Here is a 15,307-nt window from a genome sequence, read left to right as displayed (position 1 = left end):
GGGGGGGGTGTCTGTGCCGCCTCCGGAGCCACGGGGATGAATCTCGGGCTAAGGCTTTGCTCCGATGTCCTAACCCCGGGTCACTCTCCCTCACCTCCCCCGGGCAACTGACCCTCACCTCCCCCGGACCCCAGCTGGACACACATTCCTGGAGAGGAGGGGAAGAGAGGGAAATGCTCCCCGGACATTGCCAGGTCTCCGCTCACTCCGGGTGTTTTCGCCGCTTCACTGACGCACACTTTCGCACACAACCTAACACACACCCTTACACACACAAGGTTTAAAGGGATATGGGCCAAATGCTGATAAATGGGACTAGTTTAGATGGGGCATCTTGATCCGCATGGACCAGTTGGGATGAAGGGCCTGTTTCCATGCTGTAAGACTATGACACACTGGCGAAGGGTGCAATTGCTCTGGAGAGGATCCAGAGGCGATTTATGAACATATTGACAGGGCTGGAATTTTTTTTTCACTTTGAAGAAAGATTTGATAACCGGGATTGTATTCATTGCAGCAATGGAGGTGAAGAAAAGACTATTTGAAGTGAATAATATTATGAGAATAGGACCTGTTTCACTTAACAACAAGTGTAGGAAGGAACTGCAGATGGTGGTTTAAACTGAAGATAGACACTAAAAACTGGAATAACTCAGCAGGACAGGCAGCATCTCTGGAGAGAAAGAATAGGTGATGTTTCGGGTCGAGACCTTCAGACTGAAGAGGTTGAAAATAAAACACAATGACTGGAGAGCAATCCTTGTTCGATACATACCAGGGCCCCATCACCGACCTCTACCTCCGCTACATCGACGACTGCTTTGTTGCCACCTCCTGCACCTGCACACAACTGACTGACTTCATCCACTTCACCACTAACTTCAAATAGTCTTTTCTTCACCTCCATTGCTGCAGAGAATACAATCCCAGTTATCAAATCTTTCTTCAAAGTGAAAAAAAAATTCCAGCCCTGTCAATATGTTCATAAATCGCCTCTGGATCCTCTCCAGAGCAATTCCACCATTTTCGACACTTCCCTACCATTCCTTGACCTCACTATCTCCATTGCAGGTGATAGACTTCTGACCAACATCCATTATAAACCCACTGGACTACACTTCTTTCCACCCCGCTTCCTGACTACGGGTGCTGTCTATACAGTATTTGTACATTCTCCTTATGACCACATGGTTTTCTCTGGATATTCCGGTTTCTCCGACATCTGAAATAAGTGCAGGTTTGTAGGTTAATTGGCTTCTGTAAATTGTCCCTGGTGTGTCGGATACAACTGGTGTATGGCACATTGCTGGTCCGTGTGGACTTGGTGCGCCGAAGGGCCTGTTTCCATATAAATGTTTTACATATATATCTTAATTTCATTGAACCATATATACTTTTGAATATGTGGCATTAATTTCATCTTGTTTCTATAGTCAAAGGGTAAGGTTGAATGATTTATTTGTGTAGAACAGTGATGGGTCTGACTCCTCTTGCCTTGTTTCTATGTTTTTGTTTCTCTATATATATGCATAAATTATATGAATTTATGCATATAAATTATATAAGCATGAATTTTAATCTGATTTCCATACATGAATATACTATGGTCATTCATGTGCTGCACCTGTTGATCAGAGCCTGGCTCTACTGTGGAATGTAATTAGGAACTTTATTCATATTCATGGGACGGTGGACGCCCGCGACGGGGCGGTTGAGCCACATGGACTGGCTCGCTCAGGTCCAAGTGGGCCGGTTTCAAACGAGCCACAGACACCGTTTCACGCCGGTCTCCCATGTCCAAATCAAATGTAGTAGGCTTGTGCCGCAGCACGCAAAAGGAATCTTCATACGGGCACTGCAAGGGTGACTTGTGGGAGTCACGGCGAAGAAAAATGTACGGGCACATGGGAAGGGGCCACTCCATGACGCGACATTGGGATGGGAGATAGGGCGCAGACCCTCTCCCGCAAGCGGATCAGCACCGATGACGGGGGTTCCTGGGACCCATCAGCAGCAGGTCGATCTTAGAGAAGAACCTAGCCCCGGCCAGATGGGATGAGAAGTCCTGTATGGGGAATAGGGTAACGGTCAGCGGTTGTAGCCTCGTTAAGGCGGCGGTAGTCCCCGATCGGCCTCCAACTGCTGGACAGCTTCGGCACCATGTGCAGCGGGGAAGGCCATGGGCTGTTGGAGCACCGAACGATACCCATGGCCTCCATTCTCCGAAACTCCGCCTTTGCCATGATGAGTTTGTCAGCATTGAGCCTACGGGCGCGCGTGTGGAGCGGTGGACCCGATGTCAGAATATGGTGCATGACACCGTGCCTCAGGCTGGCTGAGCCGAACTTAGGGGTGACAATGTCCCAGAAATCAGCCAGTACCTGGGCGTAGACATTGTCCACCGTCGCTACCGGGTTACTGACCGGCACTGTGGGCGCAGTGGAACGCAAGGAGACCTTCTCAAAAGTTGACACGTGGATGAGACGTTGGCCCGTCACGTCCACGAGGAGCGACTGTGCCCGCAAGAAATCTGCGCCCAGCAGGGGCTGGGCCACGTCCTTGATGATGAAACGCCAGGTGAAATGGAACGCGCTGTAAATGACAGGAACCGTCCGGACACCATGTGTGTGGATTGAACTGCCATTCGCAGCAGTTAACGGGGGGCCCCTCTTACCAGCACAAAGGTAGAATCCAGATGGGGGTAATACGCTGACCTCCGCCCCCGTATCCACCATGAATCTGAGCCCCGAGCGCCGATCCCAGACGTACAGTCGATGGATCCTGCCGGCCACCGCAGTGACTATCGGTGGCCGGCGCTGCCATTTCCCGGAAACGAACATGGCTGGCCTTGGATCTTATGGGTCCTGCTCAGCCATCCTTCATTCCTGTGCCACTTGTCTTGTTTGTAGCTCCTGTGGCCCTCTTGTGGGCGTGGTCCTGGGTCTCTGGGCCTGCCAGGTCGTGGTCCTGGGTTGCTGGCCCAGCCTGGTCATTGAATCAATCCGGTCCAGTGATTCTGGGGATTCCAGCTGTTCCAGGTTGTCCAGCGCGTCCACCTGCTGCTGGTCAGAGATCCACAGCTCATCAGCGCGGGCTGCTAGCTGGATGGGATCTTCAAAGCTCTCCTCCATAAGCTGTGACGGAGGTCTTGTGGCAACTGCTGCAGGCAGGTGAATTCAAAGAGTGGGCAGGGCAGGTGATCACCCATGAGCATTAGCATCTCGCTCATGAGGGCCGGTCACCGAGCCCGCCCATGTTAAGGACTTGACAGGCTCGGCCTGTAGATCCAGAGCAACAGCTCCTTGAGGCCTGTGTATTTCCCCACGACCGGCGGGTTATCCAGGTAAGGAATGACCCGACTGGCCGTCTGCTGGTCAAGGGCGCTTACCACATAGTGATAGCGTGTCTCGTCCGCTGTAACACTGCGATGTGAAATTCGGATTCGGCCTGTCGAAACCAAACCCTCGGCTGCGAGGTCCAAAATGTAGGCAGCATCAGGGAGACCGCGTTGGCCTTGTAGGTGGCAGCGGCAGAATGCATTTTTTTTTTTTTTTGTAATTTCCCTTCCAGGATTACAATCCTGGGCGTCTGGGGTCATCAATTGTGGCGTGGACTGGCAGGAGTCCAGCCAAAACTCCTAGTTGGACACAGGGTTGTGTGTTCTAGACGTGTTTAATCTTCTGTATACAGCTCCCTACTCCTCAGCCGACACGGGCATTGCCCGGCCTTAAATAACAACTCAGATAACGACCCCATGACTCGCGCCTCCCCCACAAAGACGCGGCCCTCTAGAGACGATGGATGTTGGTCAGAAGTCCATCACCTGCAATGGAGATAGTGAGGCCAAGGAATTTGAAACATAAATGTTGCATTCAAGTGTAAGTTAAAAGAATCGCTACAGTATGCACCAGATTGCACAATTTAAAGCTGAGAAATGCAAAAGCTCCCAACCGTGGGAGGGGGGACACCGCCCCCTCCTTGGTCGCTACGCTCCATCGCAATTTCTCACTCGCAACTTTCACCCAATGTTGGCAGCCCTGACTGTATACCCAACTCATTCTTGACACAAGGACAGCACAGTGCAGTGGTAGTGCTGCTACCTTACAGCGTTAAAGACCCTGGTTCAATCCTGAATCTGTGTTCTCTGTAGGGATATTATTAGTTCTCCTTGTAGCCATGTGTGTTTTCTACAAGTGCTTCGGTTTCCTCCCACACTCCAAAGTCGTACAGGTTTGTAGGTTAATTGGCTTCTGTAAATTAACAAAAATTGTCCCTAGTGTGTAGGATAGTGCTAGCATACGAGGTGATCGCTGGTTGGTGTTCTAGACGTGTTTAATCTTCTGTATACAGCTCCCTACTCCCAGCCGACGGGCTGCCTTAAATAACAACTCAGATAACGACCCCCTCGCGCCTCCCCCACCAAGACGCCGCCCTCTAGAGCCGATGGATGTTGTTTCCATCACCTGCAATGGAGATAGTGAGGCCAATCTCTAACGTGCTAAAGGAATCGCTTAGAAATGCAAAAGCTCCCACCGTGGGAGGGGGGGACACCAACCAATTTCTTCGCAAATAAATCTGTATAATATCAAGGACAGAGTGGTTGCTGCTACCTTACAGCGTTAAAGGACCCTGGTTCAATCCTGAATCCTCTGTAGGGATATTATTAGTTCTCCTTGTAGCCATGTGTGTTTTCTACAAGTGCTTCGGTTTCCTAGTCGTACCTACTGTCCCTAGTGTGTAGGATAGTGCTAGCCTCAGTATCTCTGTCTAAAGGCTTAGATCCTGCCCAGTAGTCAACCTTTCAAATAAATCAATATCAAGATTTCTCAAGGCTACCCCCTTATCCTACTGTACCTCAGTTGTCTGCATACCATTTGGGGCCATATGTGGATTATCAGATCAGTATCAAAACTACAGCACCACCCTGTCCCTTTTCCTTCAAAATTATTTTTCAAATCATTATCCAAATCCACTTTAAATTATGCCGCTATTCATGGCTCAATTGTCAAATAAAGGGCCCAAGGCGCAATAACATATTGGGTGAAAAATATTTTTTAACATTCTGCTTTATTCTTCTGGCTAATAAGGACCCCTTTATACCATCAACCAAAAATCAATGGTCTCCTGTTACCTGTATGGAACAGCCATGCTACTTTTGTACATTTGTTCAAATTTTTTCTCTCTTGTTAGAGCTACAACAGTTCGAATGTTTTCAACTGCCTCTGTAGCAATCTGGTGAAGATGAAGAAAACAATGGTTAAACAATGCGGCATAAATGGAATTGCCTACAACACAATAAGCGGCCTCTGCAGTTTGTCTGTCTTTTTTAATTTTATGTCTCGCTTGAGTGAGTTATAGTGGTTTTTTTTTTTAACTGGGTATGTAGGGGGGAAGTGTGGGGGAAACTTTTAAAATATTTTCCCTGTACGGAGGACCCGACCTTTTCTCTGTCGGGTCTCCGTTGTCGTTGGGGCCTAGCACCGTGGAGTGGCCTCCAACCGGAACAACCTAGGGCACCAGTCGTGGAGCCTGCGGACTTACCATCATGGAGCGGGCCGAGTTCGGAGCGGGAGGAACTGTGGTGCTGCGGCCTGACTCCGGAGATTCGGAGGCTCCAGCTGCAGGTCTGGTGGACGGTAACACCGGGTGCCCGCAGGTCCCTGGTGGGAGACCGCTTTTCGGGGCTTCCGCAACGGCGACTTCTCCCGCCGAGTTGCAGGGTTGAGGATGACCTGGAGGGAGGCCTTACATCACCCGGCGCGGCTTTAAATGGCCGCGGGACTTGCTAGCGCCCGCCGGGGGCTCAAACATCCAGACCCGGAGCGTGGACTTGCATCGCCCAGCGCGGCTTTAATGGCCGCGTGACTTATTTACCATCGTCCGCCGAGGGCTTTGACTCTGACATCGGGAAGGGAATGGGGAGTGCAGCGGAGAGATAAGACTTTGCCTTCCATCACAGCGAGGAGGAGATTCGCTGCGATGGATGTTTGTGTAAATTGTGTTGTGTCTTGGTTCTTCTATTTGTTTGCATGACTGCAGAAACCAAATTTTGTTTGACCTCAGTGAGGTTCAAATGACAACAAATAAATTGTATCATAACAGCAGATTTTTCAGAAGTGGGCTTCCAAATCCCAATCTCAACCATAGAACATATAACAGTACAGCACAGGAACGGCCCTTTGGCCCACAATGTTTGTCCGTACATGATACCAAGTTAAACTGCTCATCTGCCTGTACATGATCAATATCCCTCTATTCCCTGTACCTATCCAAAAGTCTCTTAAATACTTGCAATACTCGAAATGCGGCTTAATCAGTCCTCAGAGCTGTATCATGGCTTCCTGACCACTGTATTGAATGCCCCTAGTAATGAAGGCATGCATACCATATGCGCAACAGGGACAGTCCCCCAAGTCCTCACCTTTCACCCCATCAGCCGTTGCTTACAGCACATAATCCTCCACCCTTCACCACTTCCAACGGGATCCCACCACTAGCCACATCTTCCCATTTCCACCATTTTCCGCTTTCCGCAATGACCGTTTCCTCCGCTCATCCCTTCCACCCCAAACTGTCCCCTCCCCAAGTACTACCCACCTGCAACATCTGTCCTTATACCTCTACCCTCGCCTCTGCCCAAGGACCCAGACAGTCTTTCAGGTGAGGCAGAGGTTCACTTGCACCTCCTCCAGCCTCATTTACTGTATCTGCTGTTCCACGCGTGGACTCCTATATATCGGCGAGACTAAGCGCAGGCTCGGCGATCGTTTTGCTGAACACCTCCGCTCAGTCTACCTAGACCTACATGATCTCCCGGTTGCTAAATACTTTAACTCCCCCTCCCATTCCTGACCTTCCTGTTCTGGGCCTCCTCCACTGCCCAATGCAAATTGAAGGAACACCTCATATTTTGCTTGGGCAGCTTCTAAACATCTAAACCTAAATTTTAGTAGTTACTTAAGTTATGACGTTGGATGGAAGCTGCATACCCAAATCTCGTTGCACTTATGTGCAATGGCAATAAAAGATATTATTATTATTATTATTATTATTATTACATCCCAGCAGTATGAATATGGAATTCTCTAACTTCAAGTAATCCTTGCTTTCCCTCTCTCTCCACCCCTCCCCATCTGAATTCTCCGACTAGTTTCACTGTCCTCCTGATTAAATTTTACAGATTGTTTGCCACGTTGTCAACTTACCCTCAGCGGACAATCAACCATTCTACATTTTCCTTGATCTCTGTCCCCTTTGATCTCTCAGGTGTAGGCGCAGGAGTAGGCCATAGGTGCAGGAGTAAGCCATTCAGCCCTTCGAGCCAGCACCGCCTTTCAATGTGATCATGGCTGATCATCCACAATTAGTACCCCATTCCTGCCTTCTCCCCGTATCCCCTGACTCCGTTATCTTGAAGAGCCCAATTTAGCTCTCTCTTGAACGTATCCAGAAAACCGACCTTCACCGCCCTCTGAGGCAGAGAATTCCACAGACTCACAACTGTGTGAAAAATTGTTTCCCCATCTCCGTTCTAAATAGCTTATCCCTTGTTCTTAAACTGTGGCCCCTGGTTCTGGACTCCCCCAACATCGGGAACATGTTTCCTGCCTCTTACCCGTCCAAACCCTTAATAACCTTATATCATATGTTTCAATAAGATTTCCTCTCATCCTTCTAAATTCCAGAGTATATAAGCCCAGCCGCTCCATTCTCTCAGCATATGACAGTCCCACCATCTCGCAAATTAACTTTGTGACCCTTCGCTGCACTCCCTCAATAGCAAGAATGTCCTTCCTCAAATTTGGAGACCAATACTGCACACAATCAGTGGCGGATTGGGTCTAAAAATATTGGTTGCCAGGAGACAAAGGGGGCCCACTTCACCAGGTGCCCACTTTATATAGGGGGGCCACTTGCCATCGGGCAAGCTGACACCCTGGCCAGTCCGCCACTGCACACAATACTCCAGGCGTGGTCTCACTAGGGCCCCATACAACTGCAGAAGGACCTCTTTGCTCCTATAATTAACTCCTCTTGTTATGAAGGTCAACATGCCATTTGCTTTCTTACACTGCCTGTTGTATCTGCATGCTTACTTTCATTGACTGATGAACAAAGACCCCCCTGATCCCGTTGTACATCCCCTTTTCCCAATTTGACACCATTTAGATAATAATCTGCCTTCCTATTTTTGCTACCAAAGTGAATAACCTCACATTTATCCACATTAAACTGCATCTGCATGCATCTGCCCACTCACCCAACCTGTCCGCCACCCTGCATTCTCATAGCATCCTCCTCACAGTTCACACTGCCACCCATCTGCAAATTTGCGACTGTTACTTGTAATCCCTTTATCTAAATCATTAATATATATTGTAAATAGCTTATTTTCACACCGTACCTTTGCATATCTCTATGTCTCCTTCTCTGTTGACTCATTTTGAAGAAGGGCCTTGACCCGAAACATCACCCATTTCTTTCATCCAGAGATGCTGCCTGTCCCGCCAAGTTACTCCAGCATGTTGTCTATCTTTAGTGGAAACCAGCATCTGCAGTTCCATCCTATATATATGCCTTCTTTACAACCCTATCTACTTGTGCTGCCACCTTCAATGAGACATTTATATCCTGGGAAAACCTATCTATACCTCTCATAATTGTATGTACTATTAAGTCTCAACCTCCAAAGTTCCAGGGAAAATCCTGAATTTATCACTAGGGCATGTGGTGTGGAAAAGCATATTTTTCTGAGTTGGTCATTACTGCAACATATATGTGGCTGAATGGGAGATACCAGAGAGTAATGGTGGATAACTGTTTGTCAGGTTGGAGGCTGGTGACTAGTGGGGTGCCTCAGGGATCTGTGTTGGGTCCACTGTTGTTTGTCATTTACATCAATGATCTGGATGTAGGTGTGGTAAATTGGATTAGTAAGTATGCAGATGATACTAAGATAGGTGGGGTTGTGGATAATGAAGTATATTTTCAAAGTCTACAGAGAGATTTATGCCATTTGGAAGAGTGGGCTGAAAGATGGCAGATGGAGTTTGATGCTGATAAATGTGAGGTGCTGATAAGTGTGAGGTGCTACATCTTGGTGGGACAAATAAAAATAGGACGTACATGGTAAATGGTAGCGAATTGAGGAATGCAGTAGAACAGAGGGACCTAGGAATAACTGTGCATAGTTCCCTGAAGGTGGAATCTCATGTAGATAGGGTGGTAAAGAAAGCTTTTGGTTTGCTGGTCTTTATAAATCAGAGTCTTGAGTATAGAAGTTCGGAAGTGATATTAAAATTGTACAAGGCATTGGTGAGGCCAATTCTGGAGTATGGTGTACAATTCCGGTCGCCAAATTATAGGAAACATGTCAACAAAATAGAGAGTACAGAGGAGATTTACTAGAATGTTGTCTGGGTTTCAACAACTGAGTTACAGAGAAAGGTTGAACAAGATAGGTCTTTATTCTTTGGAACACAGGTTAAGGGGGGGTCTTGATAGTTCTTTAAAATTATGAGAGGGATATACAGGGTTGACGTGGATAAGTTTTTTCCATTGAGAGTAGGGAAGATTCAAACAAGAGGACATGATTTGAGAATTAAGGGACAAAAGTTTAGGGGTAACATGAGGGGGAACTTCTTTACTCAGAGAGTGGTGGCTGTGTGGAATGAGCTTCCGGTGGAAGTGGTGGAGGCAGGTTCGATTTTGTTATTTAAAAATGAATTGTATAGCTATATGGACGGGAAAGGAATGGAGAGTGCAGGTAGATGGGACTAGGTGAGAGTAAGTGTTCGGCACAGACTAGAAGGGTTGAGATGGCCTGTTTCTGTGCTGTAATTGTTATATGATTATATGAATTTGTGATAAATTGTCCTATTATCGTCAATTCTTCTTTTTCTACTTAGTCCATCAGGATCCAGGATAGCCGGCTTCCAATTTGATTTAGTGCATTCTCTGGTTTAATGTGAGAACAACGGATTATTCCACAGATAGGGCAGGCAGTATTTTCTCAAAGGTACACAAAAAAGCTGGAGAAACTCAGCGGGTGCAGCAGCATCTATGGAGCGAAGGAAATAGGCAACGTTTCGGGCCGAAACCCTTCTTCAGACCGATCGGGGGCGGGGACAAGAAAGGAAAAAGGAGGAGGAGCCCGAAGGCTGGGGGATGGGAGGAGACAGCAGGGGGACTGAGGAAGGGGAGGAGACAGCAAGGACTAACAAAATTGGGAGAATTCGATGTTCATGCCCCCAGAATGCAGACTCCCTAAACGGAATATGAGGTGCTGTTCCTCCAATTTCCGGTGCTGCTCGCTGTGGCCATGGAGGAGACCCAGGACAGAGAGGTCGGAGATGGAGTGGGAGGGGGAGTTGAAGTGCTGAGCCACCGGGAGGTCAGCTTGGTTATTGCGGACCGAGCGGAGGTGTTCGCTTGGTCTCACCGATATAGATCTGCTGACATCTAGAGCAGCGGATGCAATAGATGAGGTTGGAGGAGATGCAGGTAAACCTCTGTCGCACCTGGAACGATTGCTTGGGTCCTTGAACGGAGTCGAGGGGGGAGGTAAAGGGACAAGTGTTGCATCTCTTGCGGTTGCAAGGGAAAGTGCCCGGGGAGGGGGTGGTATGAGAGGGAAGGGAAAAATTGACAAGGGAGTTATGGAGGGAGCGGTCTTTGCAGAAGGCAGATATGGGGGGAGATGGGAAGATGTGGCGAGTGGTGGGGTCTCGTTGGAGGTGGCGAAACTGACGGAGGATTACCTTTTGTATGTGACGGCTGGTGGGGTGAAAGGTGAGGACTAGGGGGATTCGGCCCTTGTTGCGAGTGGGGGGATGGGGAGAGAGAGCAGTGTTGCGGGGTATGGAAGAGACCCTGGTGCAGTATTTTCTCAATATTTTTGGAGCTACTGGCCCAATTTTACAATGTTCTATTTTAGCAATAATCTAACATGCTCATATAATTTGGAGGCAGAAGGAAACTAAATGGATTAGAGAAGTGAGACCAGAATTGGGTCATTCATGAGCAAAACAAAAGACACTGGAGTAACTCGGCGGGTCAGGCAGCACCTGTAGACGGAACAGATAGGAACATAAAGGTCCTGATCTGAAACAAAGCCTATCTATTCCATCCATACATGCTTCCTGATGCACTGAATTGCTCTAGTGCTTTGTATTTTGCTCAAGATTTCAACATCAGCAGTTCCTTGTGTGTCCATTTTACTGCCTCATTGGTAAACTCCAAAACCACAGCTGAGTGGAAAAAAACACAAACTTGAACCAGAAATGATCTTAAAGAGTCTGGATCCACTTGGATATTCCATCTAGTCAAAAGGGAGAATCAAAAAGACATACGGCTCGAAAACATGCCCTTCAGTCCAACTTGTCAAGGATGAGCAATATGCTAGTTCCATTTGCCTGCGTTCAACCAATATCCTTATAACCCAACAGCATCTTAAGAACCTGTGAGGAAACCCGAGGGCCATAGAATGTGCAAACTCTTCACAGATGGCATTGGGGGGTCGGCGTTAACTCAGGTCACTGAAGCTGCAAGGCAGCAATACTAACGCGGTGGCATCATGCAAAACAACGCCTTCAAAGACAACTGTTTCCCTCTCTTTGTACATGCACAATGGCATTGTGGGAGTTAGGGTAATTAGGAAAATAATGTAGCCATTAAAGTCACAGGCAAAATTGCAGAAAAATTAAATATCAAAAAATATCACAATGTTAAAATAATAAATCATTTGTATATTTCAATAATTACTAAGGCGATGGATTGCAACTTAGAAATAATTAGAAATAAAATAAAAAGTAGTATTAAGTATGTAATTAACTAATTAAATCGAAACAGGGACTTCCGGTGGCGCCATGGAGCAGTTAGGGTGCTGCATTGAGCTCCACTCCCGTTAAAATCGCGAAAAAGCCGTTTTGGAAGACAGGATTGATTTTAAAATACTCACTGGAGCTGTCTGACGTCGCGTAACTGACATCATCAGAAATCGCCGCGAAATAACGCGGATTAACGGCAGTTTTAAATGAGAAAAAAGAATCTTCCTCAGAGACCTGCTACAAAAAGTCATCTTAAAGAACTCGGCAAAACTCTGCAAACAGCAGCAGAAAGTTCGGAAGTAGAAGCTGAGTCTCAAAGGTTACCCTCTGAAATGGCTTAGAAGGAGAAACAGATGGAACAAATGGAACAATCGGTAAGAGCTTCAGTTACTAAAGACATTTCTCAAATGATACTGGATGGAAACGTCACACTGGAGAAAAATCTGTCTCTAAAAATTAAACATGGTAATGATGAAGTGATTGAGCAATTTGCTACTCTAAAGAAACGTGTTAAAGAAGTTGAGGAGGCGTTAACTTCAGAAATCAAGCGGGTTGAAAAGAGTCTGCAATGAGAAGTTTGATTCTATTCTCAAGACCACTCAAAAGTATGACACGGTTATGGAAGAAATGGATGCTGCAATGAGTGAGATGTCTAAGGAGATAAAGAGACTGAGAAAGGCCCAAGAATCTGCTGGGGGGCAACTTGTTAAAATGACTGACAAATGCTTGGACTTGAAAGCGAGATCGAGAAGGCAGAATTTAAGAATTGTTGGAGTAAAGGAAGGGAGGGAGGCTGGAAACCACCCCCGAAAGTTTGTTGCTAACTTAATTAAACTTTTTTAAGCTGCCGGAAAACCCGAGAATAGACATGGCTCACCGGGTTCGACGTGCTCAGACAAGACCCGAGTCCCCCCAAAACAGATTATTGTGAAATTTCTCAACATCTCTGCATTGGAAGATATAATGAAACAGATTCAGTACGGATCGAATATGACATACGAAGAGGATAATCTTCGTTTCTTCCGTGACTATCCAGCTGAAATTGCCAAAAAAAAAAGGAATATGTTCACAAAGACAAGACACATTTTGAGAGGAAGATATGGAATAATGTATCCTGCAAAAATGAGAATTACCTATCTCAAATGAACGTGCCTTTACGGACCTAGAAGTGGTGTTTAAATATGCACAAGATATCGTAAAGGAGGACGACTGAGAACCAAGAATTGCTCCCTTAGAATATTACAGAGGAGAAACAGTGAAGATAAGACTTTTTTAAATAAAATAACTTGTTCTCATTTAGATGGTGGAATTTTACACGAGGCGTTGGCCAGACATGTTATCTCCCTGGAATGTGAATTCGAGGTTGCACGTTATGTTTCACCTTCAATGAAGGACTTAAAGAAAAACAAAAAGAAGTCGGGGAACATGGAAAACAAAGTCGAGCCTGAGAACATGGAAAAATAACACAAATGGACGAATATAAAAAAGCTTGATTTAAGAATTAAAAAAAATATAACCATATACAGTGGCTTGCAAATGTATTCATACCCCTTGAACTTTTCCACATTATGTCACGTTACAACCACAAACGTAAATGTATTTTATTGGGATTTTATGTGATAGACCAACACAAAGTGGCGCATAATTGTGAAGTGGAAGGAAAATGATACATGGTTTTCAATTTTTTTTACAAATAAAAAACTGAAAAGTGTGGCGTGCAAAAGTATTCAGCCCCCTTTACTCTGATACCCCTAAATAAAATCCAGTGCAACCAATTGCCTTCAGAAGTCACCTAATTAGTAAATAGAGTCCACTTGTGTGTAATCTAATCTCAGTATAAATACTGAGTTCTGTGAAGGCCTCAGATTTTTGTTAGAGAACATTAGTGAACAAACAGCATAATGAAGCCCAAGGAACACACCAGACAGGTCAGGGATAAAGTTGTGGAGAAGTTTAAAGCAGGGTTAGGTTATAAAAAAATATCCCAAGCTTTGAACATCTCACAGAGCACTGTTCAATCCATCATCCGAAAATGGAAAGAGTATGGCACAACTGCAAACCTACCAAGACATGGCCGTCCACATAAACTGACAGGCCAAGCAAGTAGAGCATTGATCAGAGAAGCAGCCATGAGGCCTATGGTAACTCTGGAGGAGCTGCAGAGATCCACAGCTCAGGTGCGAGAATCTGCCCACAGGACAACTATTAGTCGTGCACTCCACAAATCGGGCCTTTATGGAAGAGTGGCAAGAAGAAAGCCATTGTTGAAAAAAAGCCATAAGAAGTCCCGTCTGCAGTTTGCCACAAGCCATGTGGGGGACACAGCAAACATGTGGAGGAAGGTGCTCTGGTCAGATGAGACCAAAATTGAAGTTTTTGGCCTAAATGCAAAATGCTATGTGTAGCGGAAAACTAACACTGCACATCACCCTGAACACACCATCCCCACTGTGAAACATGGTGGTGGCAGCATCATGCTGTGGGGATGCTTTTCTTCAGCAGGGACAGGGACGCTGGTCAGAGTTGATAGGAAGATGGATGGAGCCAAATACAGGGCAATCTTGGAAGAAAACCTGTTAGAGTCTGCAAAAGACTTGAGACTGGGGCGGAGGTTCACCTTCCAGCAGGACAACGACCCTAAACATACGGCCAGAGCTACAATGGAATGGTTTCGATCAAAGCATATTCATGTGTTAGAATGGTCCAGTCAAAGTCCAGACCTAAATCCAATTTAGAATCTCTGGCAAGACTTGAAAATTGCTGTTCACGGACGCTCTCCATCCAATCTGACTGAGCTTGAGCTATTTTGCAAAGAAGAATGGGCAAACATTTCAGTCTCTAGATGTGCAAAGCTGGTAGAGACATACCCCAAAAGACTTGCAGCTGTAATTGCAGTGAAAGGTGGTTCTACAAAGTATTGACTCAGGGGGGCTGAATACTTTTGCACGCCACACTTTTCAGTTTTTTATTTGTAAAAAAATTTGAAAACCATGTATCATTTTCCTTCCACTTCACAATTATGTACCACTTTGTGTTGGTCTACAACATAAAATCCCAATAAAATACATTTACGTTTGTGGTTGTAACATGACAAAATGTGAAAAAGTTCAAGGGGTATGAAAACTTTTGCAAGCCACTGTACTAATATAAAATAACTAACGAATATCACTAACCTACTTTTAATGTAGAATGTAACAATGACTAACTCCCGTGAGGTGGGAATAGGGGGGGGGGGGCTACCTCGCGATGTTAACTAACCCCTAAGTTTAAGGATAATGAGCTAAAATTATAGATATATACTAACAATATATTAATTAATTAAAATGTTCATAATAGAACTAGTCTAAGCTCTGTGTAAATGAGGGGGGAGGAGATTCAGATACTTGGAAAGAATCCAGGAGTCTGACTGTTTAACCTCTTGGAACCTGCTGTTGTTTAAGATAAACTGGAGGAGGAGCCATCTTGGGGAACGGCTGCTA

At 46.0% G+C, this 15,307-nt stretch overlaps 1 protein-coding gene across 2 annotated transcripts in view; it reads right to left on the bottom strand.

The window, feature by feature from the left end:
- LOC129709333 (ATP-dependent translocase ABCB1-like) overlaps positions 1-15,307 on the bottom strand; it is a 162,435-nt gene that overhangs the window by 26,098 nt on the left and 121,030 nt on the right. The window contains exon 21 of one of the 2 annotated variants that reach the window (XM_055655616.1): positions 5,132-5,232. In XM_055655616.1, the coding sequence (XP_055511591.1) occupies positions 5,132-5,232 (101 nt within the window). Of the gene's footprint in view, positions 1-2,674; positions 2,833-5,131; positions 5,233-15,307 lie in introns of those variants that run through there. The other variant, XM_055655625.1, reaches the window with a different exon arrangement.

Source organism: Leucoraja erinacea, chromosome 2 (assembly GCF_028641065.1).
Source record: "Leucoraja erinacea ecotype New England chromosome 2, Leri_hhj_1, whole genome shotgun sequence".
NCBI lineage: Eukaryota > Metazoa > Chordata > Chondrichthyes > Rajiformes > Rajidae > Leucoraja > Leucoraja erinaceus.
This window is presented reverse-complemented; position numbering and strand designations above follow the sequence as displayed.